Raw genomic sequence first — 25,206 nt, forward strand, 5'->3', positions numbered from 1 at the left:
TCTCTGTCTTTTTCTCTGTGACCACTTGGTTCCGATTGCCCTTGTGTCTCCCCTCATTCCTGTGGCCTCAAACATTGGGCAGAATCTTAATGTGGCGTCAGGGATCACAGTGAGCCAGGGAAAAGACCCTCAGGAGGGCCCTCTCCAAGCATATTTCGATCAGGCAGTGATGAGGCCTTCCCCTGGAACCAAGACCCCTCTCCCACCCGTTCACTAGGGTCCTGGCCAATCAGAGGCTTGTGCTCAATGGCACCACGGAGAAGGTGGTGGATGCCTCAGGAAGTGTGGGCCTGGAGTCCCAGGGATCATGCAGTACCCAGGGCACACGTGAGAGGGTGTGGTGTTGGTTTTCTTGGGTTGACGGTTTCTGGGAGATGGGGCCCCAGCAGGCACTCACCTGCCTGAAGTTGACCAGACAAGAGTTGATTTTGATCGAGGCCCCTTCACCACATCCTGAAGCCCTCCTGAGGTGACTGGCTGCTCATAGGGTACATCACGCAGTAATAAACCCACCTGCCTTTAGGTTAACCCCAATAGCAAGGGTCTCAGACACTGTAGTGGTTTTTAATTGGCCATGCCATAAGGTCGTTTTGGGAAGTTTTAAGATTTTGCAATCACTTGACCACATTGTTAAGGGGTTTGCTGCACCTTTATGAACAGGTTGTCACTATTTTGAACAATTGGGAGCAATCCCATCATTAATTGCCCTTGAGAAGGCAGTGGTGTGCGACCTCCTTGAACTACTACAGTCTGTGGGGAAGCTGGAAGAGCCCCAAGCCCCCAATACCGTTGGGACCAGGATTTTGACCCAATGACATTGAAGGAGCGACGGTATAGCTATGAGTCAGAATGGTGTGTGGTTGGAAGGGAACCTGGGTGGGGTGGTATTCCCGTGCATCTGCTGCCCTTGTCTTCTGGATGGGAATGCTGCCGAGTGTGGAAGGCGAATGTTTTTATTGACAACACCCAAAAATATTTTACCTTTTCTCTCTCTCCTAGACTGTAGTTCAATGCTCAATCTAACCTGTTGTCTGTCCTCGGTTATCAGGTCAGGCAGCTACAAGAAAACGCTGCCCAGTTGCGGACGGTGTATGCTGGTGAGAATGCGGAAGCCATCCTTGCCCAGGAGCAGGGTGTCATGCAAGCTTGGAAGGAGCTATTGAGCAGCTGTGACCAGCGGAGGCTTCAGCTTACCACGACCAGCGACAAGATCCGCTTCTTCAGCATGGTCCGCGACCTTGTCAGCTGGATGGACAGCATCATCTGTCAGATCGGGACGGGAGAGAAACCTCGGTAAGTAGCAGAGCACAGCCCCGTTAGCCTTCAGCGTCTAGCCTGAGCACTGCGTTAGATGTAGCAGATAAGTGTGCTTGTTTTATTCTTTCATTGTTGTTGCCAGCTTACAGCAGGACAGCCTTGCGGTGAGTACAAGAAGTTGTCCTTCCCATACAACTTGCTGGCTTTCTGCATCCTGGCTACTGAGCCAGGCCTGGTAACAGCACCTAATGATTGCAGGTATTGTAGTCCAGCACAGTGGCGTCATATTTTCTATCACCTTTTAGCAGTGCATTGATGTCTTTTTCCTTTTTTTTGGCCTTTCTGCTTCCAAAAAGTCGCTTTGGTAAGTTTTAATGGGAATTGAAGCCATTACTTCGGCTGTGGGTAAAGTGTTGGAAAGGATTATAAGAGATAGGAATTATAATCATCTAGAAAGGGATAATTTGATTAGGGATAGTCAACACGGTTTTGTGAAGGGTAGGTCGTGCCTCACAAACCTTACTGAGTTCTTTGAGAAGGTGACCAAACAGGTGGTTGATGTGGTGTATATGGATTTTAGTACAGCAGTTGATGAGGTTCCCCATGGTAGGCTATTGCAGAAAATATGGAGGCATGGGGTTGAGGGTGATTTAGTGGTTTGGATCAGAAATTGGCTAGCTGTTAGAAAACAGAAGGTGGTGGTCGATGGGAAATGTTCATCCTGGAGTTCAGTTACTAGTGGTGTACCACAAGGATCAGTTTTGGGGCCACTGCTGTTTGTCATTTTTATAAATGACCTGGATGAGGGCATAGAAGGATGGGTTAGTAAATTTGCGGATAACACTAAAGTCGGAGGAGTAATGGATAGTGCGGAAGGATGTTGCAGGTTACAGAGGGACATAGATAAGCTGCAGAGCTGGGCTGAGAGGTGGCAAATGGAGTTTAATGCAGAAAAGTGTGAGTGATTCACTTTGGAAGGAGTAACAGGAACACGGAGTACTGGGCTAAGGGTAAGATTCTTGGTCATGTGGATGAGCAGAGAGATCTCGGTATCCATGTGCGTTGATCCCTGAAAGTTGCCACCCAGGTTGATAGGGTTGTTAGGAAGGCGTACGGTGTGTTAGGTTTTATTGGGAAAGGGATTGAGTTTCAGAGCCATGAGGTCATGTTGCAGCTGTACAGAACTCTGGTGCGGTTACACTTGGAGTATTGCGCACAGTTCTGGTCGCCACATTATCGGAAGGATCTGGAAGCATTGGAAAGGGTGCTGAAGAGATTTACCAGGATGTTACCTGGTATGGAAGAAAGGTCTTATGAGGAAAGGCTGAGGGACTTGAGGCTGTTTTCGTTAGAGAGAAGAAGGTTAAGAGATGACTTAATGGAGACATACAAGATGATCAGAGGATTAGTCAGGGTGGACAGTGAGAACCTTTTTCCTCATATGGTGATGGCTAGCACGAGGGGACATAGCTTTAAATTGAGGGGTGAAAGATATAGGACAGATGTCAGAGGTAGGTTCTTTACTCAGAGAGTAGTATGGGCGTGGAATGCGCTGCCTGCAACAGTAGTAGACTCGCCAACTTCAAGAACATTTAAATGGTCAGTGGATAAACATTTGGATGATAATGGAATAGCGTAGGTTAGATGGGCTTCAGATTGGTTTCACAGGTCGGCGCAACGTTGAGGGCTGAAGGGCCTGTACTGCGCTGTAATGTTCTATGTCCAGCTCTGTTATTTGCCCAGACAGCTCAGCCTCCTCTTGTGCTGTAATTGACCCTACAGTACTCTAAAACTCACATCTTGTGTCATCCGCCACATTATCTAACCTCCAGATCACTTTGATTGGCACTCTGCTAAGTTCAACAACCCATTGTTGGGTGTTGCTTACAGATTTACTTGGAGTCAGTGCCTCAGATCTCAATGTCCTTCTGAACGTTTAAAACAGAAAACTGGAAACAGATTGAAAGCGTGGAGCCCTGCAATAAGGATCATTCCATTTGGCACTAGGGGCAGTGCTATTCCCTAGACAGTGCTTTTTCCTCTTTTCCAGATCTGAATTGCATCAAATTATTTGAACTGTTCCTTTTTTGAAAACGTCCCCAGTCTCTGGCCTTTTACTGTAATGATCCAAAGTGAAGAGATCAGGGTTTTGTAGAACATACAGCACAGTACTGGCCCTTTGGCCCACAATGTTATGCCAACCTATTATCCTACTAAGATCAATACGTTGCCTACCCTACATTTTACTCTCCTCCATGTGCCTACCCAAGAGTCGCTTAAAAGTCTCCGAAGTATCTGACTCCACTACCACCACCGGCAGCACATTCCACATGCCCACCACTCTCTGTGTGAAGATCCTACCCCTGACATCTCCCCTATACCTTGCCCCAATCACCTTCAAATTATGCCCCCTCGTAATAGTCATTTCTGCCCTGGGAAAAAGTCTCTGATTATCCACTCTATCTATGCCTCTCATCATCTTGTACACCTCTATCAAGTCACCTCTTATCCTTCTATACTCCAATGAAAAAAGCCCTAGCTCCCTCAACCTTTCCTCATAAGACTTGCCCTCCAGTCCAGGCAGCATCCTGGTAAATCTCCTCTGCACCCTCAAAGTTTCCACATCTTTCCTATAATGAGGTGACTAAAACTGAACACAATATTCCAAGTGTGGTCTAAGCAGAGTTTTATAGAACTGCAGCAAAACGCCATGGCTCTTTAACTCAATTCCCCTGCCAATGAAAGACAACACACGGTACGCCTTCTTTACAACCCTATCAACTTGGGGTAACAACTTTGAGGGATCTATAGATGTGGACCCCAAGATCTCTCTGTTCCTCCGCACTACTGAGAATCCTGCCATTAACCCTGTATTCTGCACTCAAATTCGACCTTCCAAAATGAATCATAGAACATAGAACATAGAACAGTACAGCACAGCACAGAACAGGCCCTTCAGCCCACGATGTTGTGCCGACCATTGATCCTCATGTATGCACCCTCAAATTTCTGTGACCATATGCATGTCCAGCAGTCTCTTAAATGACCCCAATGACCTTGCTTCCACAACTGCTGCTGGCAACGCATTCCATGCTCTCACAACTCTGTGTAAAGAACCCGCCTCTGACATCCCCTCTATACTTTCCTCCAACCAGCTTAAAACTATGACCCCTCGTGTTAGCCATTTCTGCCCTGGGAAATAGCCTCTGGCTATCAACTCTATCTATGCCTCTCATTATCTTGTATACCTCAATTAGGTCCCCTCTCCTCCTCCTTTTCTCCAATGAAAAAAGTCCGAGCTCAATCATGTTTTCTTCAGCTGACTACTGCTGACATGGTCAGCACTTATTGTCCATCCCTGGTTGTGCTTTGAGAAGGTGGTGATGAGCTGCCTTCTTGAACCACTGCAGTCTGTGTGCTGTAGGTAGACCTCATAGTGCCCTGAGAGAGGGAATTCCAGAATTTTGACCCAGTGACACCAAAGGAATGACAATATATTTCCAAGTCAGGATGGTGAGTGGCTTGAAAGGGAGCTTGCAGGGGGTAGTGTTCCCCTGTATCTGCTGCCCTTGTCTTTCTAGGTTGTAAAGGTCATGGGTTTGGAAAGTGCAATTGAAGGAGCATTTGTGAGTTGCTGCAGTGCACCTTGTAGACAGTACACACTGCTGCTACTGAGCATCAGTGTTGGAGAGAGTGAATGTTGAAGGTGGTGAGCGGAGTGCCAAACAAATGGGTTACTTTGTCCTGAATGGTGCTGAACATGTTAAGTGATGAGAGTGTTGCAGCTATGTGGATAATATTGCTGCGCTAGCCATATTCATCCACGGCTTTGCCACGAAGCCTGGTGTTGTGCAATGTGTCGGACAGTTACTGCTCTGCTCTGTTTCCAGGGATGTCTCCTCAGTGGAGGTGCTGATGAATTACCACCAGGGTCTCCGAGGGGAGATTGAAGCCAGGCACAAGAAGCTCTCAGCTTGTATTGAACTGGGCAAAACATTGCTCACCAGTACCAACCAGACTTCCGATGAGGTAACGCACCGCCACACTGACTATCTGCTCATGACCCAAGGTGGGGGCGATGGCCTAGTGGTATTGTCGCTGGATTGTTAATGCAGAGACCCAGATCATGTTCTGGGGACCCGGGTTCGAATCCCACTACAGTGGATGGTGCATTTTGGATTCAATAAGTATCTGGAATTAAGAATCTGAAGATGACCATTAATTCATTCCTGATTGTCAGGAAGATCCCATCTGGTTCACTCATGCCCTTACTGGAAACTGCCATCCTTACCCGGTCTGGCCTACGTGTGACTCCAGACCCACAGCAGTGTGGTTGACTCTTAACTGCCCTCTGGGCAATTAGGGATGGGCGATAAATGCTGCCTGGCCGGCGATGTCCCCATCATGAATGAATAAAGAAAAAAAGCACTATAGACGTTCAGCTTCACTCCCTGCCCTCAGAGCCTCATTTAAAGAGGGTTTGATTGTGTTAGAAACAGTTCAGAAAAAGTTCACTACTGTTTGTTGGAACAGGTTGGACAGATTGCACTTTCACCCTTTAGCATTTAAGCGAATGAAAGGTGATTTTACTGAGACGTACAGGTATTTCTTCTATACTGCGTTAGTTGCCTTCCTGTGTGACCTCACGCTATAGAAAACTGCGTTTTCGGAAAATTGCGAGAGAAAATCACTATACCGTCCAGTAGAAAGTTCATGTTATTCAAGCAACATCCACTATTCATCAAATGCGTGAGAGCCAATTTGTGGTAATGAAACACGCTTTATAGCAGAAATACCTATTTGAGAATTTGAGGGAGATTTGACAGGATGAATGCTGAGGGGCTGTTTCTACCTCATGGAGGGGTCTAGAATTATAGGGCTCAATTTAAAAAGTAGAAAACTCCCATTTCAAACTGAGATGAGAATTTCTGTTCCCTCTCAGAATCCTGTGGAATTCTGTTCTCCAAAAAGCAGTGGAGATTGAGCCATTGAATATATATGTGGGCGAGTGTACGTGCGCGTGTAAGAGAGAGCATGTGTATGTGTGTGGGTGAGAGAACATGTGTGAGTAGATTAAAGAGCATGTGCGTATGTGTGAGAGAGAACATTTGAGTATGTTGAGAGAGAGCATGTGTGTGTATGTATGAGAAACAGCATGTGTGTATGAGAGAGCGCGCGCGCGTGCGTGTGTGTGTGTGAGAGCGCGTGTGTGAGAGAGTCGGTGTGTGTGTGTGAGAGAGAGAACTTATGTGTGTGTGTGTGAGAGAGCGAGGGAGTGTGTGTGTGTGTGTGTGCGTGTGTGTGTGTAAGAGTGAGAGAGACCATGTGAGAGAGCAAGCGTATGTGTGTGTGTGAGAAAGAGAGCGTGTGAGAGAGAGAGCATGTTTGTGAGAGAGAGCGCATGTGTGTGTGAGACAGAAAGAGTGTGTGTGTGTAGGAGTGAGAGACAGCATGTGCGAGAGCAAGAGTGTGTGTGTGTGTGAGAGAGAGCGCGAGAGTGAGGGAGTGTGTGTTTGCATGTGTGTGAGAGAGAGCATGTATGTATGTATGTGTGAGAGACAGAGAGCATGTATGTGTGAGGGAGCAAGTGTGTATGTGCATGCATATGTGTGAGAAAGTGAGTGTGTAAAGGATTGTCATTGACAAGAGTTAGGGAGTTGGAAATTAGCCAAGATAAGCAGCCCACCCCTGCTTCAGTTCGTGTCTCCTCACAGTGACTGAACTCTCACTGTTTCCTCTCTGTCACACAAGTCATGCTTCATCTTTCATCGTTTGCCCTCCCTTTTTTCTTCCCTCTCCCTGCTGCTTCTTCCCACTCTCCCTCCCTCCCTCTTCCATCCTTCTACTTCCCATCTCTCATTCGATCCCTCCATCTCTCTGGGATTTGTTGGGAATTAAGGTACGGTTGTGCAAAGTTAAAAATCAGCTTTTCTCATCCTTGTTTTATGTTTAAATAGTGTCAAATGTTTATCCTGGTAATTGTACCTATGTGAATTTTTTTAGATTAAGGAGAAACTGGACAAGGTTTTGAAGAAGCAACATGAAATGATGGCGAAATGGGAGCAGCATTGGGAGTGGCTACAACAGAGTGAGTATTGGGATTGATGGTTAGTGCAGATCTGCCTTCACATCGTCTGTGGCCTCCTGATCGTGGCTCTGGTTAGTCTCACACAAACTTGCACTCTCTCACCTATAACACAAATGCACTCTCTCTCACACAGTAACACTCCCTCACACGTGCACATGCACAGTCACTCACACACAATCCCTCACTCCCTCAAATACACATTGACATTCTGTCTCAGTCACTCTCACACACACACTTACTCAAACATACAACTGTTGCACACACAAATGCTCACACAGGCACTCACATTCACTCAAACATATACACACTCTCATTTCTCAGAAAGGGTAATCAGACCTGAAACATTAACTCTGTTTTTTCCTTCACAGATGCTGCCAGAGCTGCTCAGCTTTTCCAGCAACTTTGTTTTTGTCACACTCTCACTTTCTCTGTCTCTCTCACATGCATGTTTTCTCTTTGACTTTCTCTGTCTCTCTCTCACTCACTCTCATACATACACACATGCGTGCGTGTGCACTCTCTCACATGTGCACATACTCTCTATCATACCCATACACTGCCTGTCTCTTCCCCTCACGCACTTTCACTGTCAGTCTCTCTCCCTCAATGACCTATGTGTACCTCTTGTTTCATTAGCTTTGATGTCCTTCCTACAATGGGATGTCTAGGACTCCAGCCTGTAATGAATAACCCACTTTTGATCACTGTTCCCCACACCCCCAGTCTACTGTCCACTGGCCCAATGTCCTTCTCTGTTCCTGCCCTCCCACATAGTTCTCAATACTTTCTTTACTCTACAGTGAGTTGCTATGAATGCCCCCTCTGAAATGGCAGTGAAAGCAAATGAAGTGGTAACTTTGAAGAGGATACTGGGTAAATATTTAAAATAGGAAATATTTGTGGGGAAAGGGCAAGTGTGTGGGAATAATTAAACAGCTCTGTCAAACTCCCAGCACAGAAATATGGGCTGAATGGTATCCATCTGTGTCCTGTCATTCTGTAAATGCTAGCAGAAAAAGGGACATACTGTTGAAGAATTTTATCTTGTGCTCACACGGACAGTTGCAAGAATGCCAAATTTTAAAAAGAATAACAGTTTGTACTCGAATAAAAACAGAGGTTGCTGGAAAAGCTCAGCAGGTCTGGCAGCACCTGTGGAAAAAAAGAATCAGAGTTAATGTTTTGGGTCTTGTCACCCTTCCTATGTTATACTCACTTTATATTATAAACTTGTCAGTTTATACTGCATGAGGAAAGGGTGTTAATTGATTAGCATGTTGACTCTGGTTGGGCAGGGTGTTTCCATGGAGGCTGCACTAAGAGGAAACATTTTACCCCACTTTTTTATGTAATTCATAAAAGGCATAACGCCATAATGCATTTTGTCTTCTGAACACAGGACCCTTCATGTAAATACATGCAGCTTCCAGCAAATGTAAGCAAGCTACATCTTAAACTGGATGTTAGCCTGATTAGAGCACCCAGGATTATTCACAAAGTGTTGTGCAATCATGAAATCACTATGCTAGACTTCCTCAAATTCTGTGACAATATTCTGTGATTGTATGAGATGAGGCGCGATGCAGATTCCTCAAGTTCCCATGTGGCGACCGACAGGGTGCTCGCTGTGTTGTACCCTTCTAGTTTCGGTTTCGGTTCAGCGCTACCCGGAACAGCCTTCATTCTAGGGACGATGCCTGATACCGGCTGTGGCCTTTTCCTCAGTGCTGGAGGTGCACCAGTTTGCACAAGAGGCAGTGGTGGCAGAATCATGGCTGAGTGCCCAGGAGCGCCTGGTCAGCAGCAACCAGCTGGGGAACAGTGTCGACGAGGTGGAACAGCTGATCAAGCGGCACGAGGCTTTCCGCAAGGCGGCAGCAGCCTGGGAGGAGAGGTTCAGCTCGTTGAGGAGGCTCACCACGGTAGGTCCAAACAAACAGGGGATCTTTGTGAACATGACTGAGTTTGGACGGTGGTTTCAAACAGTAACAGGATGGGAGGCAGCAGTGACAGGGGCCGGATTGGCTGAATACTCAGAACGGTGACCCCTCTCGTGGGACACAGTTTAAGGGTCTCCTTTTTGATGCAGAGGTTTAACTCGTTTGAGCATGGAATTCGAGGCTGAGTTAGATGGAGAAGGCAGTCCAGAGTTATGTCAGTGTGGGTGAGGGGGCTGTGTAGATGGGAATGTGGAGTTGAGACCATCACTAGATGATCTTATCGAATGGTGCAGCAGACATGAAGGGCCAAATGGCCTATTCCTGGGGGTCCTGGGGTAAATTGAGTAAAGTGACAGTTCATTTTGTTTTCTCCACCATTAGATAAAGTCTTTGAGCCCTCTTTTACACTGTCTCCTTGTATGACTGTAATATTACTGCCGATGAATGCTGCCATCCTGCTCCTTTCTCTCTGTCCTCCCCCTATGCCTCCTGAATACATCTAATTGAAAAGTATTTAACCCCCATTCATGCCGATGTTTGAATCGGGTCACTTTTGTAGCACAGCTTACCTTAACTCCATGTGGCAGCTTGCACAGGAATATCACAAGCCTTATTTTAGTGGAGCATCACAAATAAGGCCAGCATTTGTCACCCGTCCCTAATTGCCCCTGAACTGAATGGCTTGCTCAGCCATTTCAGAGGACAGTTCAGTAGCAGTTGGTAGAGTTTAAATTCAATTAAAATATTGGGAATTGTAAGCTTGGAGATGGTGACCAGGAAACTAACACAGATTGGTGTAAAAACCCAACTGGTTCGCTGCTTCCCCTTAGGGAGAGAAGTCTGTCATCCCGCTCAGTCTCAGATAGTTTTGACTCCAGACCCACAGCAATATGCGTTGACTCTCAACAATTAATGATGGCAGTTAAGCCTCGACAGTGACACCCACATCCCGTAGAAGAATAAAGGCTTTTTAAAAAAATCTCATGCAGGTTCTGGAAGACATACATACGGGTTGTTAAGCAAGCCTTACTCAGATCACACATGGAGCAGCAGGGCCGAATAGCCATGGTTCTTGTGTTTGCAGCTCTCAAGCTTCCAGTAGCTGCCCTGCACCTTAGCTAAAGCCAATGCCTAACACACAGTAAGTGCACCCACTCTACAGTAATGGCTGCCTGCATTTATATGTATACTGCTTCCTTTTTTCTTTAGCTGGAGCGAATGGAGAACAAGATGGCCCTCCAGGGGCAGATGCCCCAGCAGCAGCCTGCCACTCCCATCCTGAGTCGCAGAATGCTGCCAGAGCCGAGAGTTGTTCTGCCCGAACAGTCAGTGGCAGTGCCAGAGACGCGGCCTGTCAAACAGCAAGCAGTGTACGAAATCATCGACGGGCCCCTGGAGGCACGAACCGAGAGACCCGAGCTCCGAGCGGCCGAGCGAGCTCTCACGCAGGAGATAGTCTCAGCACAGTCTGATCCAAAGCTGGCGAGCTCGTTGAGGCGAGAGAAAGTGGAGGGGAGGCTCGAGCAGTCACAGAGAAAGGCTGAACAAAGCGAGGTGAAGCAGGAGCAGCAGAGAGAGCGCCACGAGCCTCTGAGTGAACATCGGGAGCTGGAACAGCAGGATGCAGGAGCTGCTGGGTGAGGATGACAACCCCCGCCCCCCACCGCCGCCACTTCCTTTTGATTGTGTAGCTGACGGTTGGTCCCTTCACATTTTAGCTCCAGACACACGGAGCTCAACTCTTTGAACTGAAAGGGAGATTCCATCGACACCATCCTCATTAAACGTTCCCAGGACAGGGACAGCACAGATTTAAATACAGAGGAAAAGCCCTCCCTACACTTTAAACTCATAGTAAAGTTCCTTTGACACTGTCCCCATCGAACACCCCTGGCACAGGTTCAATAGAGAGTTAAAATACAGAGTAGGGGTTCCTCTACTCTTTTAAAGTCAAAGTAAACTGAATATAAATTCCCCTTGACACCTTCCCCGTCAAACATTCCTGGAATAGGGACAGCAACAGGTTAAAGTACGGAATAAATCTCCCTTGATTCTTTCAGATAGTCCCGAAATAAATACTAGCGAAGCAGCCCCTGCAGGGGCACCATATCAAAATTAAACACAAACAAAAACAGAGAACATTACTCTGGGGAAAGCTGTCACTGTGTTCTTCATAGAATCCCTACAGTGTGGAAACAGGCCCTTCAGCCCAACAAGCCCACGCTGGGCCTCCGAGCATCCCACCCAGACTCATTATCCCTACCTAACCTAACCTAACCTACACCTCCCTGAACACTGCAGACAAGTTAGTACGGCCAATCCACCTAAACTGCACATCTTTGGATGGTGGGAGGAAACTGGAGCACCCAGAGGAAACCCGTGCAGACACGGAGAGAATGTGCAAACTCCACACAGATAGTTGCCTGAGGCTGGGATTGAACCAGCGCCCCTGGTGCTATGAGGAAGCAGCGCTAACCGCTGAGCCACCATGCCGGCCTTCACCAGTGTTTCAGAATATGTTGCAGAGGATGAAGGGCAAAGTATTGTTTGCGGCAGGAAATGATTATCAGTCTCCTCCCTCACCCAATCCAAACATTTGTACTGCTTTAAACAGAGTCCCTGTGAAACACTCCCAGAACAAGTACAGGGCCAGGAACAGCCCAATCAATTCTAAACTGACTGTTTACAATGTCCCTGGTATACCTGAGAACCAACAGGATGAATTGAAAAAGTTGATTTTTAAAATGGAGCATATGGATTCCTACGATAGAGAATCGGAGTTGTTACAGCACCGATGGAGCACAGTTGGCCGAGGAAGGCCATGTTGGGTTTCTGTACAGCAATCCAGTTTGACCCACTTTGTCCCAAAAGCCCTGAAATTTGATTTCCCTCAAGAGCCTATCCAATTTCTTTTTGAAATTGTTCATCATCCCTGAGAATTTCAGGTTATTCACACTTGCTGTGTAAAAACTGGCGTCTCTGAATCGCTTTTGTGGAACTTTAAATCTGTTACTCCCCTCCTGAATCTTGTCCCTTCAGATAATGGGAACAGCTCTACCCAACTCCTCTCCCCACGCCCCACCCCTGCCCACACCCCCACCCTATCCAAATACCATGTCTAAACCTGGTGGGATCTACACCACCTCCATCAATCCTCTCCTCTGTCTCCTTCACTCCAAGACCCTAGCTCCTGCCATCAAAACCCCTCATCCCTGGCACTGTTCTGCAACATCTCCCTTTCGCTCTCACAACTGTCCTAAAGAGTGTAGACCACACCTGGAAGAACTGCTTTCGCTGGGGTGAACTAGTGTTCTATAAAAGTTCATCTTTATTTCATTTTAATGTATGCATCTTTGCTCATTAGAAAAGTGGTTATGGAGACACCCAATCTCCAGTTGCGTCCCCATAGCAACACACTGACTAATCAGAATCTGCCCACCTGGGTCAGGGTATTACAACTGACAGTTACCTGTTCCTGCTGCCTCTCTGCCCCTATGATGGCCCAACCAATCAGCACCCTCTCCTCAGGCTGCGTAAAATGGTGCCCTTTCTCCAAATTTGATCCTTGCATCCTGGTTCAGATGAATGCAAGATGAGCAACGTTGACTTCTTGTCTGCTTCTAGCAAAGTTTCAGATCTGTACAACTAAGCAATCATATCATTAGTATTCGATGCCTTCATTTAGGAAGCTGAAAATCCCATAAACTTTGCTAATGACGCACAATCTGTCCTGTCATCATGAAACTCCAGGTCACTCTATTCTGGAAGGACCAGCTGAAGGGTGGGTTTCTTGAGCAAAAGGTAAGGATGGTTGCTTTAAGAAATGACAAAGCAAGACAGATCCTGAGAAAAACAGTTTATAATGTAAGCAAGCCTGAGCATACACAGCCTATACAGGTTGGCACGGTGGCTCAGTGTAGCACCGCTGCCTCACAGCACCAGAGACCCAGGTTCGATTCCAGCCACGGGCAACTGCCTGTGTGGAGTTTGCATGTTCTCCCTGTGTTTGCTCGGGTTTCTTCTGAGCACTCTGGTTTTCTCCCACGGTCCAAAGATGTCCAGGTTAGGTGGATTGGTTATGGGAAATGCAGGGTTACAGGTTCAGGGTGAATTGTGGGTCTGGATGAGATGCTGTTCAGAGGGTCAATGCAGACTTGCTAGGCTGAATGGTCTTTTTCAGCACTAAAGGGATTCTGTATAAACTGAGCAAGTGAGGTCTGGGGATTCTCAGTGCATGAGGGAGGGCTAGGAATCTTGCAAAGTAAAACTGGTAATTGGACGTACTGGTCTGACCCTCTTAAATCTTCAGAATGAGTTCTGGCACGACCTGTACATTGATTTCCAGGTATTACTAGTCTTTTTACTCCTAATACCCTGACAGAGTATTGCGGTTTAACCCATATTGTGTTATTTTTGAAGGGACAGGAGGACCACTTTGGCTGACATTGTAGAGCAACTTCAGGAGAAAGAGGCGCAGGTGAGTGTGAGGGGATTATTGCATTAACAGGGATAACAGATGAATGGGAATTGCTGCAAGTTAGGATTTGGAGATTGTGGTGCACTAGGACTGTCATTGGGCTGATAACTCAGAGGCCCTGGCTAATGCTCAGTTCGTGGAATTTACATTCAGCTGGTAAATCTGTAAAATGAAGCTGTTGTCACTAATAGTGCTACCATTAATTGTTGCTAAAACTCACCTCTTTCACTAATATTCTTCAAGGAAGGAATCTGCTGTCTTTACCTGGTCTGGCCTACATGTGACCCTACACCCACAGCAAAGCGGTTGACACCTATTTGCCCTCTGAAATGGCCGAGTAAGCCACTGAGTTGAAAGTTGACCAGAGATGGGCAATGAATACTTGCCTTGCCAATGATGCCGATTTTCTACCTCTTAGGGTGGACGATGGCCGAGTGGTATTATTTCTAGACTATTAATGCAGACTGCAGTGTGTTCTGGGGTTCCAAACCTACATCAGCAGACGGAGGGATTTGAACTCATAAGAATTTCAACTTAAAAGTCTAATGGTCATCAAGATTTTTGGGGAAGAAATCAATCTGGTTCAGTAATGCCCTTACGGGAGGCAAATCTGCAGTCATTAGCTGGTCTGTCCGACATGTGACTCCAGACCCATAGCAATGTAATTGAGTCTTAACTGTCTTCTGGCAATAAATACAGAACCTGGTCAGTGAAGCCTATTTCCCATAAATGAACGCGAACAAAACTTTGAAAAACTTCAAATTTTCTTTACCTATCTTTATTTCACATTCTGCACCCGATTTATCTCAAATTCATCTTCTCCGAACTTACTGTTTCTTTCTCAAGCTGTAAGTCTCATTGGTTAAGGGTGACGGTATTTATCTGGTGCTCACTGATCTCCCAGATAGTGTGGTGCCCTTCCCTTGCCGCCCCATGAACAGTTTGTATTTCCTGCATGTTACAGGCTGGAAATGTTCTGAGTTGGGAATGGGCATTTCAAGGGACAGGTTAAATGGCAGACGCTGCGTAGTGTCACAGATAATAGGAACTGCAGATTCTGGAGAATCCGAGATAACAAAATGTAGAGCTGGATGAACACAGCAGGCCAAGCAGCATCTTAGGAGCACAAAAGCTGACGTTTCGGGCCTAGACCCTTTATCAGAAAAGGGGGAAGGGGAGAGGGTTCTGGAATAAATAGGGAGAGAGGGGCAGGCGGATCGAAGATGGATAGAGGAGAAGATGGGGGGAGAGGAGACAGACAAGTTAAAGGGGTGGGGATGGAGCCTGTTCAAGTGAGTGTAGGTGGGGAGGTAGGGAGGGGATAGTTCAGTCCAGGGAGGACGGACAGGTCAAGAGGGCAAGATGAGGGTAGTAGGTAGGAAATGGAGGTGCGGCTTGAGGTGGGAGGACGGGATAGGTGAGAGGAAGAACAGGTTAGGGAGGCGGGGACGAGCCGGGCTGGTTTTGGGATGTGGTGGGGGAGGGGAGATTTTGAAGCTTGTGAAGTCCACATTGATACCATTGGGCTTCAGGGTTCCCAAGCGGAATATGAGTTGCTGTTCCTGCAACCTTCAGGTGGCATCATTGTGGCACTGCAGGAGGCCCAGGATGGACATGTCGTCTGAGGAATGGGAGGGGGAATTGAAATGGTTCGCGACTGGGAGGTGAAGTTGTTTGTTGCAAACCGAGCGGAGGTGTTCTGCAAAGCGGTTCCCAAGCCTCTGCTTGGTTTCCCCAATGTAGAGGATGCCACACCGGGTACAGTGGATACAATATACCACATTGGCAGATGTGCCAATGCTTAATATGGAAAGTCATCTTAGGGCCTGGGATAGGGGTGAGGGAGGAGGTGTGGGGGCAGGTGTAGCACTTCCTGCAGTTGCAGGGGAAAGTGCCGGGTGTGGTGGGGTTGGAGGGGAGTGTGGAGCGGACAAGGGAGTCCCGGAGAGAGTGGTCTCTCCGGAAAGCAGACAAGGGTGGGGATGGAAAAATGTCTTTGGTGGTGGGGTCGGGTTGTAGATGTCGGAAGTGTCGGAGGACGATGCGTTGGATCAGGAGGTTGGTAGGGTGGTATGTGAGGACGAGGGGATTCTCTTTTGGCTGCTATTGTGGGGACAGGGTGTGAGGTATGTGTTGTGGGAAATGCGGGAGACACAGTCGAGGGCGTTCTCGACCACTGCAGGGGTGATGTTGCTGTCCTTGAAGAATGAGGATATCTGAGATGTATGGGAGTGGAATGCCTCATCCTGGGAACACATCCCTCACCTTCCTGGATCTCTCTGTCTCCATCTCAGGCACCAGCTAGAAACCGATATCCATTTCAAGCCCACCAACTCCATAGGCTACCTAGAATACATCTCCTCCCACCCACCTTCCTGCAAAAATTCCATCCCCTATTCCCAATTCCTTTGCCTCCGCTGCATCTGCTCCCAGGATGTGAGACTGAGATGCTGTCTTTCCACACAGGGACGGGACTCATCACTGTCTGTTGGCCTGCCAAATGGAATTGAGAAACTGCCGGAGAGAACCCCTCGACCAGACAGACCGAGAGCAAGGGACAGACCCAAGCCCAGGAGGAGACCTCGGACAAAGGACCTGACCCAGCCGATTGGAGAACCGCGCCGGTCCCGCTCTGCACCATCACCCCAAAACAGTGCTACAGCGTCACCACCAGTTACACACACGGCAGAGCAGGAAGGACTTCTCGCTCGAAAACATGAATTGGAGGCTCCCAACAAAAAATCATCCAGCAGGTATTGACAAGCATCAGCTAGGACCAGAGGAACAGGTCATGTAGCCCGGCCAGTCCATGCTAGTGTTTACACTTCATTTGCGTCTGCACCCTTTATTTCTCATCTAAATCGATTCATGTAGCCCAATATTAACTTCTTGGTAACGTGCGTCAGCTTCTGCTTCAATGCATCGATAACATTTGCTACCGTCACTCAGTAGCGAGTTCCCCTCACTGCGTGAAGACATTTCTTCTGAATTTCTGACGGGAAGGTGAGCGGGTGTGTGGGTCAGTGCGATACGTTAGTGGGTGAGTGGGCCAGGGCGGTACGTTAGTGGGTGAGTGGGTGAGTGCGGTACGTTAGCGGGTGTGTGGGTTAGTGCGGTACGTTAGTGGCTGTGTGGGTTAGTGCTGTACGTTCATGGGTGAGGGGGTCAGTGTGGTACGTTAGTGGGTGAGTGGATCAGAGCGGTAGGTTAGTGGGTGTGTAGGTCAGTGCTGTACGTTAGTGGGTGTGTGGGTTAGTGCTGTATGTTAGTGGGTGTGTGGGTCAGTGCGGTACGTTAGTGGGTGAGTGGGTTAGTGCTGTATGTTAGTGGGTGAGTGGGTCAGTGTGGTACGTTAGTGGGTGAGTGGGTTAGTGCTGTACGTTAGCGGGTGAGTGGGTTAGTGCTGTATGTCAGTGGGTGTGTGGGTCAGTGCGGTACGTTAGTGGGTGAGTGGGTTAGTGCTGTACGTTAGTGGGTGTGTGGGTCAGTGCGGTACGTGAGCGGGTATGTGGGTCAGTGCTGTACGTTAGCGGGTGAGTGGGTTAGTGCTGTACGTTAGCGGGTGAGTGGGTTAGTGCTGTACGTTAGTGGGTGTGTGGGTCAGTGCTGTACGTTAGTGGGTGTGTGGGTCAGTGCGGTACGTGAGCGGGTATGTGGGTCAGTGCTGTACGTTAGCGGGTGAGTGGGTTAGTGCTGTACGTTAGCGGGTGAGTGGGTTAGTGCTGTATGTCAGTGGGTGTGTGGGTCAGTGCGGTACGTTAGTGGGTGAGTGCGTTAGTGCTGTACGTTAGTGGGTGTGTGGGTTAGTGCTGTACGTTAGTGGGTGTGTGCGTTAGTGCTGTACGTTAGCGGGTGTGTGGGTTAGTGCTGTACGTTAGTGGCTGTGTGGGTTAGTGCTGTATGTTAGTGGGTGAGTGGGTTAGTGTGGTACGTTAGCCGGTGAGTGTGTTAGTGCTGTACGTTAGCGAGTGAGTGGGTTAGTGCTGTACGTTAGTGGGTGAGTGGGTTAGTGCTGTATGTCAGTGGGTGAGTGGGTCAGTGCTGTACGTTAGTGGGTGAGTGTGTTAGTGCTGGACGTTAGCGGGTGAGTGGGTTAGTGCAGTACGTTACTGGGTGAGTGGGTTAGTGTGGTACGTTAGTGGGTGAGTGTGTTAGTGCTGTACGTTAGTGGCTGAGTGTGTTAGTGCTGTACGTTAGTGGGTGAGTGGGTTAGTGCTGTATGTCAGTGGGTGTGTGGGTCAGTGCGGTACGTTAGTGGGTGAGTGTGTTGGTCCTGTACGTTAGTGGGTGTGTGGGTCAGTGCTGTACGTTAGCGGGTGAGTGGGTTAGTGCTGTACGTTACTGGGTGAGTGGGTTAGTGCTGTACGTTAGCGGGTGAGAGGGTTAGTGCTGTACGTTAGTGGGTGAGTGGATCAGGGCGGTACGTTAGTGGGTGTGTGGGTGAGTCCGGTACGTTAGTGGGTGTGTGGGTCAGTGCGGTAGGTTAGCGGGTGTGTGGGTGAGTCCGGTACGTTAGCCGGTGAGTGGGTTAGTGCTGTACGTTAGTGGGTAGGTGGGTCAGTGCAGTACGTTAGTGGTTGTGTGGGTTAGTGCGGTACGTTAGTGGGTGAGTGTGTTAGTGCTGTACGTTAGTGGGTGAGTGGGTTAGTGCTGTACGTTGGCGGGTGTGTGGGTCAGTGTGGTACGTTGGTGAGTGGGTCAGTGCTGTACGTTAGCGGGTGAGTGGGTTAGTGCTGTACGTTTGCGGGTGAGTGTGTTAGTGCTGTACGTTGGCGGGTGTGTGGGTTAGTGCTGTACGTTAGTGGGTGAGTGGGTCAGGGCGGTACGTTAGTGGGTGAGTGGGTCAGTGCTGTACGTTAGTGGGTGTGTGGGCTAGTGCTGTACGTTAGTGGGTGAGTGTGTTAGTGCTGTACGTTAGCGGGTGAGTGTGTTAGTGCTGTACGTTAGCGGGTGAGTGGGTCAGTGATGTACGTTAGTGGGTGAGTGGGTCAGTGCTGTACATTAGCGGGTGAGTGTGTTAGTGCTGTACGTTAGCGGGTGAGTGGGTCAGTGAAGTACGTTAGTGGGTGTGTGGGTCAGTGCAGTACGTTAGAGGGTGAGTGGGTTAGTGCTGTACGTTAGCGGGTGTTTGGGTCAGGGTGGTATGTTAGCGGGTGAGTGGGTTCATGCTGTACGTTAGCTGGTGTGTGGGTTAGTGATGTACGTTAGTGGGTGTGTGGGTTAGTGCTGTACGTTAGCGGGTGAGTGGGTTAGTGTGGTACGTTATTGGTTGAGTGGGTTAGTGCTGTATGTTAGTGGCTGAGCGTGTTAGTGCTGTACGTTAGCGGGTGAGTGTGTTAGTGCTGTACGTTAGTGGGTGAGTGGGTCAGTGCGGCACGTTAGTGGCTGAGTGTGTTCGTGCTGTACATTAGTGGCTGAGTGTGTTAGTGCTGGACGTTAGTGGCTGAGTGTGTTAGTGCTGGACGTTAGCGGGTCTGTGGGGTAGTGCGGTAAATTGGCGCGTGTGTGCGTTAGTCCGGTACGTTAGTGGGTGAGTGGGTTAGTGCGGTATGTTAGTGGGTGTGTGGGTTAATCCGGTACAGAAGTCGCTGTGTGGGTCAGTGCGGTACGTTCACGGGTGTGTGGGTCAGGGCGGTACGTTAGTGGGTGAGTGGGTTAGTGCTGTACGTTAGCGGGTGAGTGGGTCAGTGCTGTACGTTAGTGGGTGTGTGGGCTAGTGCGGTACATTAGTGGGTGTGTAGGTTAGTGCTGTACGTTAGCGGGTGTGTAGGGTAGTGCTGTACGTTAGCGGGTGTGTGGGTTAGTGCTGTATGTTAGTGGGTGAGTGGGTTAGTGCGGTACGTTAGTGGGTGTGTGGGTTAGTGCTGTACGTTAGCGGGTGTGTGGGTTAGTGTGGTACGTTAGTGGGTGAGTGGGTTAGTGTGGTACGTTAGTGGGTGAGTGGTCCAGGGCGGTACGTTAGTGGGTAAGTGGGTCAGTGCGGTACGTTAGCGGGTGTGTGGGTTATTGCTATACGTTAGTGGGTGAGTGGGTTAGTGTGGTACGTTAGTGGGTGAGTGGGTTAGTGTGGTACATTAGTGGGTGTGTGGGTTAGTGCGGTACGTTAGTGGGTGTGTGGGTCAGGGCGGTACGTTAGCGGGTGTGTGGGTTATTGCTATACGTTAGTGGGTGAGTGGGTTAGTGCTGTACGTTAGTGGGTGAGTGGGTTAGTGTGGTACATTAGTGGGTGTGTGGGTTAGTGCGGTACGTTAGTGGGTGTGTGGGTCAGGGCGGTACGTTAGTGGGTGTGTGGGCTAGTGCGGTACGTTAGCGGGTGTGTGGGGTAGTGCTGTACGTTAGTGGGTGAGTGGGTTAGTGTGGTACATTAGTGGGTGTGTGGGTTAGCGCTGTACGTTAGTGGGTGAGTGGGTTAGTGCTGTACGTTAGTGGGTGTGTGGGTCAGTGTGGTACGTTAGCGGGTGAGTGGGTCAGTGCGGTACGTTAGTGGGTCAGTGGGTTAGTCCGGTACGTTAGTCGCTGTGTGGGTCACTGTGGTACGGTCGCGGGTGTGTGGGTCAGTGCGGTACGTTAGTGGCTGAGTGGGTTAGTGCTGTACATTCGTGGCTGAGTGTGTTAGTGTTGTACGTTAGCGGGTCTGTGGGGTAGTGCGGTAAATTGGCGGGTGTGTGCGTTAGTCCGGTACGTTAGTGGGTGAGTGGGTTAGTGCGGTATCTTAGTGGGTGTGTGGGTTAGTCCGGTACAGAAGTCGCTGTGTGGGTCAGTGCGGTACGTTCGCGGGTGTGTGGGTCAGGACGGTACGTTAGTGGCTGAGTGTGTTTGTGCTGTACGTTAGCGGGTGTGTGGGTTAGTGCTGTACGTTAGCGGGTGAGTGGGTCAGTGCGGTACGTTAGTGGTTGAGTGGGTCAGTGTGGTACGTTAGTGGCTGTGTGGGTCAGTGCGGTACGTTGGTGGGTGTTTGAGTTACGTTAGTGGGTATGTGGGCCAGTCCGGTACGTTAGTGGGTGAGTGTGGTACGTTAGTGGCTGAGTGTGTTAGTGCTGTACGTTAGTGGGTGTGTGGGGTAGTGCTGTTCGTTAGTGGGTGAGTGGCTCAGTGCGGTACGTTAGTGGCTGAGTGTGTTAATGCTGTACGTTAGTGGGTGTGTGGGGTAGCACGGTACATTGGCGGGTGTGTGGGTTAGTCTGGTTTGTTACTCGGTGTGTGGGTCAGTGTGGTACGTTCGCGGTGTGGGGTAGTGCTGTACGTTAGTGGGTGAGTGCGTCAGTGCGGTACGTTAATGGCTGAGTGTGTTAGTGCTGTACGTTAGCGGGTGTGTGGGTCAGTCCGGTACGTTAGTGGGTGTGTGGGTCAGGGCGGTACGTTTGTGGGTGTGTGGGTTAGTGCTGTACGTTAGTGGGTGAGTGGGTCAGTGCGGTACGTTAGTGGATCAGTGGGTTAGTCCGGTACGATAGTCGCTGTGTGGGTCAGTGTGGTACGGTCACGGGTGTGTGGGTCAGTGCGGTACATTAGTGGCTGAGTGGGTTAGTGCTGTACGTTAGTCGGTGTGTGGGGTAGTGCGGTACATTGGCGGGTGTGTGGGTTAGTCCGGTACGTTAGTCGGTGTGTGGGTCAGTGCAGTAGGTTCGCGGGTGTGTGGGTCAGGGCGGTACGTTAGTGGGTGTGTGAGTTACGTTAGTGGGTGTGTGGGTCAGTCTGGTACGTTAGTGGGTGAGTGTGTTAGTCCTGTACGTTAGCGGGGGAGTGGGTTAGTGCTGTACGTTAGCGAGTGAGTGGGTTAGTGCTGTACGTTAGCGGGTGTGTGGGTCAGTCCGGTACGTAAGTGGGTGAGTGTGTTAGTCCTGTACGTTAGCGGGTGAGTGGGTTAGTGCTGTACGTTAGCGAGTGAGTGGGTTAGTGCTGTACGTTAGCGGGTGTGTGGGTCAGTGCGGTACGTTAGTGGGTGAGTGGGTCAGTGAGGTACGTTAGTGGCTGAGTGTGTTAGTGCTGTACGTTAGCGGGTGAGTGTGTTAGTGCTGTACGTTAGCAGGTGAGTGGGTTAGTGCTGTACGTTAGCGGGTGTGTGGGTTAGTGCTGTACGTTAGTGGGTGAGTGGGTTAGTGCTGTACGTTAGCAGGTGTGTGGGTCATTGTGGTACGTTAGTTGGTGAGTGGGTCAGTGTGGTACGTTAGTGGCTGTGTGGGTCAATGCGGTACGTTAGTGCTGTATGTTAGCGCGTGTGTGGGTCAGTGCTGTTCGTTAGTGGGTGTGTGGGGTAGTGCTGTACGTTAGTGGGTCAGTGGGCTAGTCCGGTACGTTAGTCGCTGTGTGGGTCAGTGCGGTACGGTCGCGGGTGTGTGGGTCAGTGCGGTACGTTAGTGGCTGAGTGTGTTAGTGCTGTACGTTAGTGGGTGTGTGGGGTAGTGCGGTACATTGGCGGTTGTGTGGGTTAGTCCGGTACGTTAGTCGGTGTGTGGGTCAGTGCGGTAGGTTCGCGGGTGTGTGGGTCAGTGCGGTAGGTTCGCGGGTGTGTGGGTCAGGGCGGTACGTTCGTGGGTGTGTGGGTCAGGGCGGTACGTTAGTGGGTGTGTGAGTTACGTTAGTGGGTGTGTGTGTTGGTCCTGTACGTTCGTGGGTGAGTGGGTTAGTGCTGTACGTTAGTGGGTGAGTGGGTTAGTGCTGTACGTTAGTGGGTGTGTGGGTCAGTGCGGTACGTTAGTGGGTGAGTGGGTTAGTGCTGTACGTTAGTGGGTGAGTGGGTTAGTGCGGTACGTTAGTGGCTGAGTGGGTTAGTGCTGTACGTTAGTGGCTGAGTGTGTTAGTGCTGTACGTTAGTGGGTGAGTGGGTTAGTGTGGTACGTTCGCGGGTGTGTGGGTCAGGGCGGTACGTTAGTGGGTGTCTGAGTTACGTTAGTGGGTGTGTTGGTCAGTCCGGTACGTTAGTGGGTGAGTGGGTCAGTGCTGTACGTTAGTGGGTGAGTGGGTTAGTGCGGTATGTTAGTGGGTGAGTGGGTTGATGCTGTACGTTAGTGGGTGTGTGGGCTAGTGCTGTACGTTAGCTGGTGAGTGGGTTAGTGCGGTACGTTAGTTGCTGAGTGTGTTAGTGCTGTACGTTAGCTGGTGTGTGGGTTAGTGCTGTACGTTAACGGTTCTGTGGGCTAGTGCTGTACGTTAGTGGGTGAGTGTGTTAGTCCTGTACGTTAGCGGGTGAGTGGGTCAGTGATGTACGTTAGTAGGTGTGTGGGTTAGTGCTGTATGTTAGTGGGTGAGTGGGTTAGTGCTGTACGTTAGCGGGTACGTTAGTGGGTGAGTGGGTCAGTGCTGTACGTTAGCGGGTGAGTGGGTTAGTGCTGTACGTTAGCGGGTGAGTGGGTTAGTGCCGGACGTTAGTGGGTGAGTGGGTCAGTGTGGTACGTTAGTGGGTGAGTGGGTGAGTGGGTCAGTGCGGTACGTTAGTGGCTGAGTGTGTTAGTGCTGTACGTTAGTGGGTGTGTGGGGTAGTGGGGTACATTGGCGGGTGTGTGCGTTAGTCCGGTATGTTGCTCGGTGTGTGGGTCAGTGTGGTACGTTGACGGGTGTGTGGGTCAGGGCGCTACGTTAGTGGGAGTGTGGGTCAGTCCGGAACGTTAGTTGGTGTGTGGGTCAGGGCGGTACGTTAGTGGGTGTGTGGGTCAGTGTGGTACGTTCGCGGGTGTGTGGGTCAGGGCGGTACGTTAGTGGGTGTCTGAGTTACGTTAGTGGGTGTGTTGGTCAGTCCGGTACGTTAGTGGGTGAGTGGGTTAGTCCTGTACGTTAGTGGGTGAGTGTGTTAGTGCTGTACGTTAGCGGGTGAGAGGGTTAGTGCTGTACGTTAGTGGCTGAGAGGGTTAGTCCTGTACGTTGGCGGGTGTGTGGGTTAGCGCTGTACGTTAGCGGGTGTGTGGGTTAGTGCTGTACGTTAGTGGGTGTGTGGGTCAGTGTGGTACGTTAGCGGGTGAGTGGGTCAGTGCGGTACATTAGTGGGTCAGTGGGTTAGTCCGGTACGTTAGTCGCTGTGTGGGTCACTGTGGTACGGTCGCGGGTGTGTGTGTCAGTGCGGTACGTTAGTGGCTGAGTGGGTTAGTGCTGTACGTTAGCGGGTCTGTGGGTCAGTGCGGCACGTTAGTGGCTGAGTGTGTTAGTGTTGTACGTTAGCGGGTCTGTGGGGTAGTGCGGTAAATTGGCGGGTGTGTGCGTTAGTCCGGTACGTTAGTGGGTGAGTGGGTTAGTGCGGTATCTTAGTGGGTGTGTGGGTTAGTCCGGTACAGAAGTCGCTGTGTGGGTCAGTGCGGTACGTTCGCGGGTGTGTGGGTCAGGACGGTACGTTAGTGGCTGAGTGTGTTTGTGCTGTACGTTAGTGGGTGAGTGGGTTAGTGCTGTACGTTAGCGGTTGAGTTGGTCAGTGCTGTACGTTAGCGGGTGAGTGGGTCAGTGCTGTACGTTGGTGGGTGAGTGGGTTAGTGCTGTACGTTAGCGGTTGAGTTGGTCAGTGCTGTACGTTAGTGGCTGTGTGGGTCAGTGCGGTACGTTAGTGGTGGAGTGGGTCAGTGTGGTACGTTAGTGGCTGTGTGGGTCACGGCGGTACGTTGGTGGGTGTTTGAGTTACGTTAGCGGGTATGTGGGCCAGTCCGGTACGTTAGTGGGTGAGTGTGGTACGTTAGTGGCTGAGTGTGTTAATGCTGTCTGTTAGAGGGTGTGTGGGTCAGTGCGGTACGTTAGTGGGTCAGTGGGTTAGTCCGGTACGTTAGTCGCTGTGTGGGTCAGTGTGGTACGGTCGCGGGTGTGTGGGTCAGTGCGGTACGTTAGTGGCTGAGTGTGTTTGTGCTGTACGTTAGTGGGTGTGTGGGTTAGTGCGGTATGTTAGTGGGTGAGTGGGTTGATGCTGTACGTTAGTGGGTGTGTGGGCTAGTGCTGCACATTAGCTGGTGAGTGGGTTAGTGCTGTACGTTAGTGGGTGAGTGGGTTAGTGCGGTACGTTAGTGGCTGAGTGTGTTAGTGCTGTACGTTAGCTGGTGTGTGGGCTAGTGCTGCACGTTAGCTGGTGAGTGGGTTAGTGCGGTAAGTTAGTGGCTGAGTGTGTTAGTGCGGTACGTTAGTGGGTGAGTGGGTTAGTGCTGTACGTTAACGGGTGTGTGGGTTAGTGCTGTACGTTAGTGGGTGTGTGGGTTAGTGCTGTACGTTAACGGGTGTGTGGGCTAGTGCTGTACGTTAGTGGGTGTGTGGGTTAGTGCTGTACGTTAGTGGGTGAATGGGTTAGTGCTGTACGTTAGTGGGTGAGTGGTTCAGTGCGGTACGTTAGTGGCTGAGTGTGTGAGTGCTGTACGTTTGCGGGTGAGTGGGTTAGTGCTGTACGTTAGCGGGTGAATGGATTAGTGCTGTACGTTAGTGGGTGTGTGGGTCAGTGCTGTACGTTAGTGGGTGAGTGGGTCAGTGTGGTACGTTAGTGGGTG

At 49.9% G+C, this 25,206-nt stretch overlaps 1 protein-coding gene across 1 annotated transcript in view; it reads left to right on the top strand.

The window, feature by feature from the left end:
* The window catches only part of LOC125447720 (spectrin beta chain, non-erythrocytic 4-like), a 184,419-nt gene that overhangs the window by 144,339 nt on the left and 14,874 nt on the right, over window positions 1–25,206 (top strand). Inside the window, exons 27-33 of the mRNA XM_059641028.1 lie at window positions 1,049–1,293; window positions 5,148–5,286; window positions 7,261–7,345; window positions 9,071–9,267; window positions 10,495–10,922; window positions 13,705–13,762; window positions 16,229–16,515. Of these exons, the coding sequence (XP_059497011.1) occupies window positions 1,049–1,293; window positions 5,148–5,286; window positions 7,261–7,345; window positions 9,071–9,267; window positions 10,495–10,922; window positions 13,705–13,762; window positions 16,229–16,515 (1,439 nt within the window). The remainder of the gene's footprint in view (window positions 1–1,048; window positions 1,294–5,147; window positions 5,287–7,260; window positions 7,346–9,070; window positions 9,268–10,494; window positions 10,923–13,704; window positions 13,763–16,228; window positions 16,516–25,206) is intronic.

This window comes from Stegostoma tigrinum, chromosome 39, assembly GCF_030684315.1.
Source record: "Stegostoma tigrinum isolate sSteTig4 chromosome 39, sSteTig4.hap1, whole genome shotgun sequence".
NCBI lineage: Eukaryota > Metazoa > Chordata > Chondrichthyes > Orectolobiformes > Stegostomatidae > Stegostoma > Stegostoma tigrinum.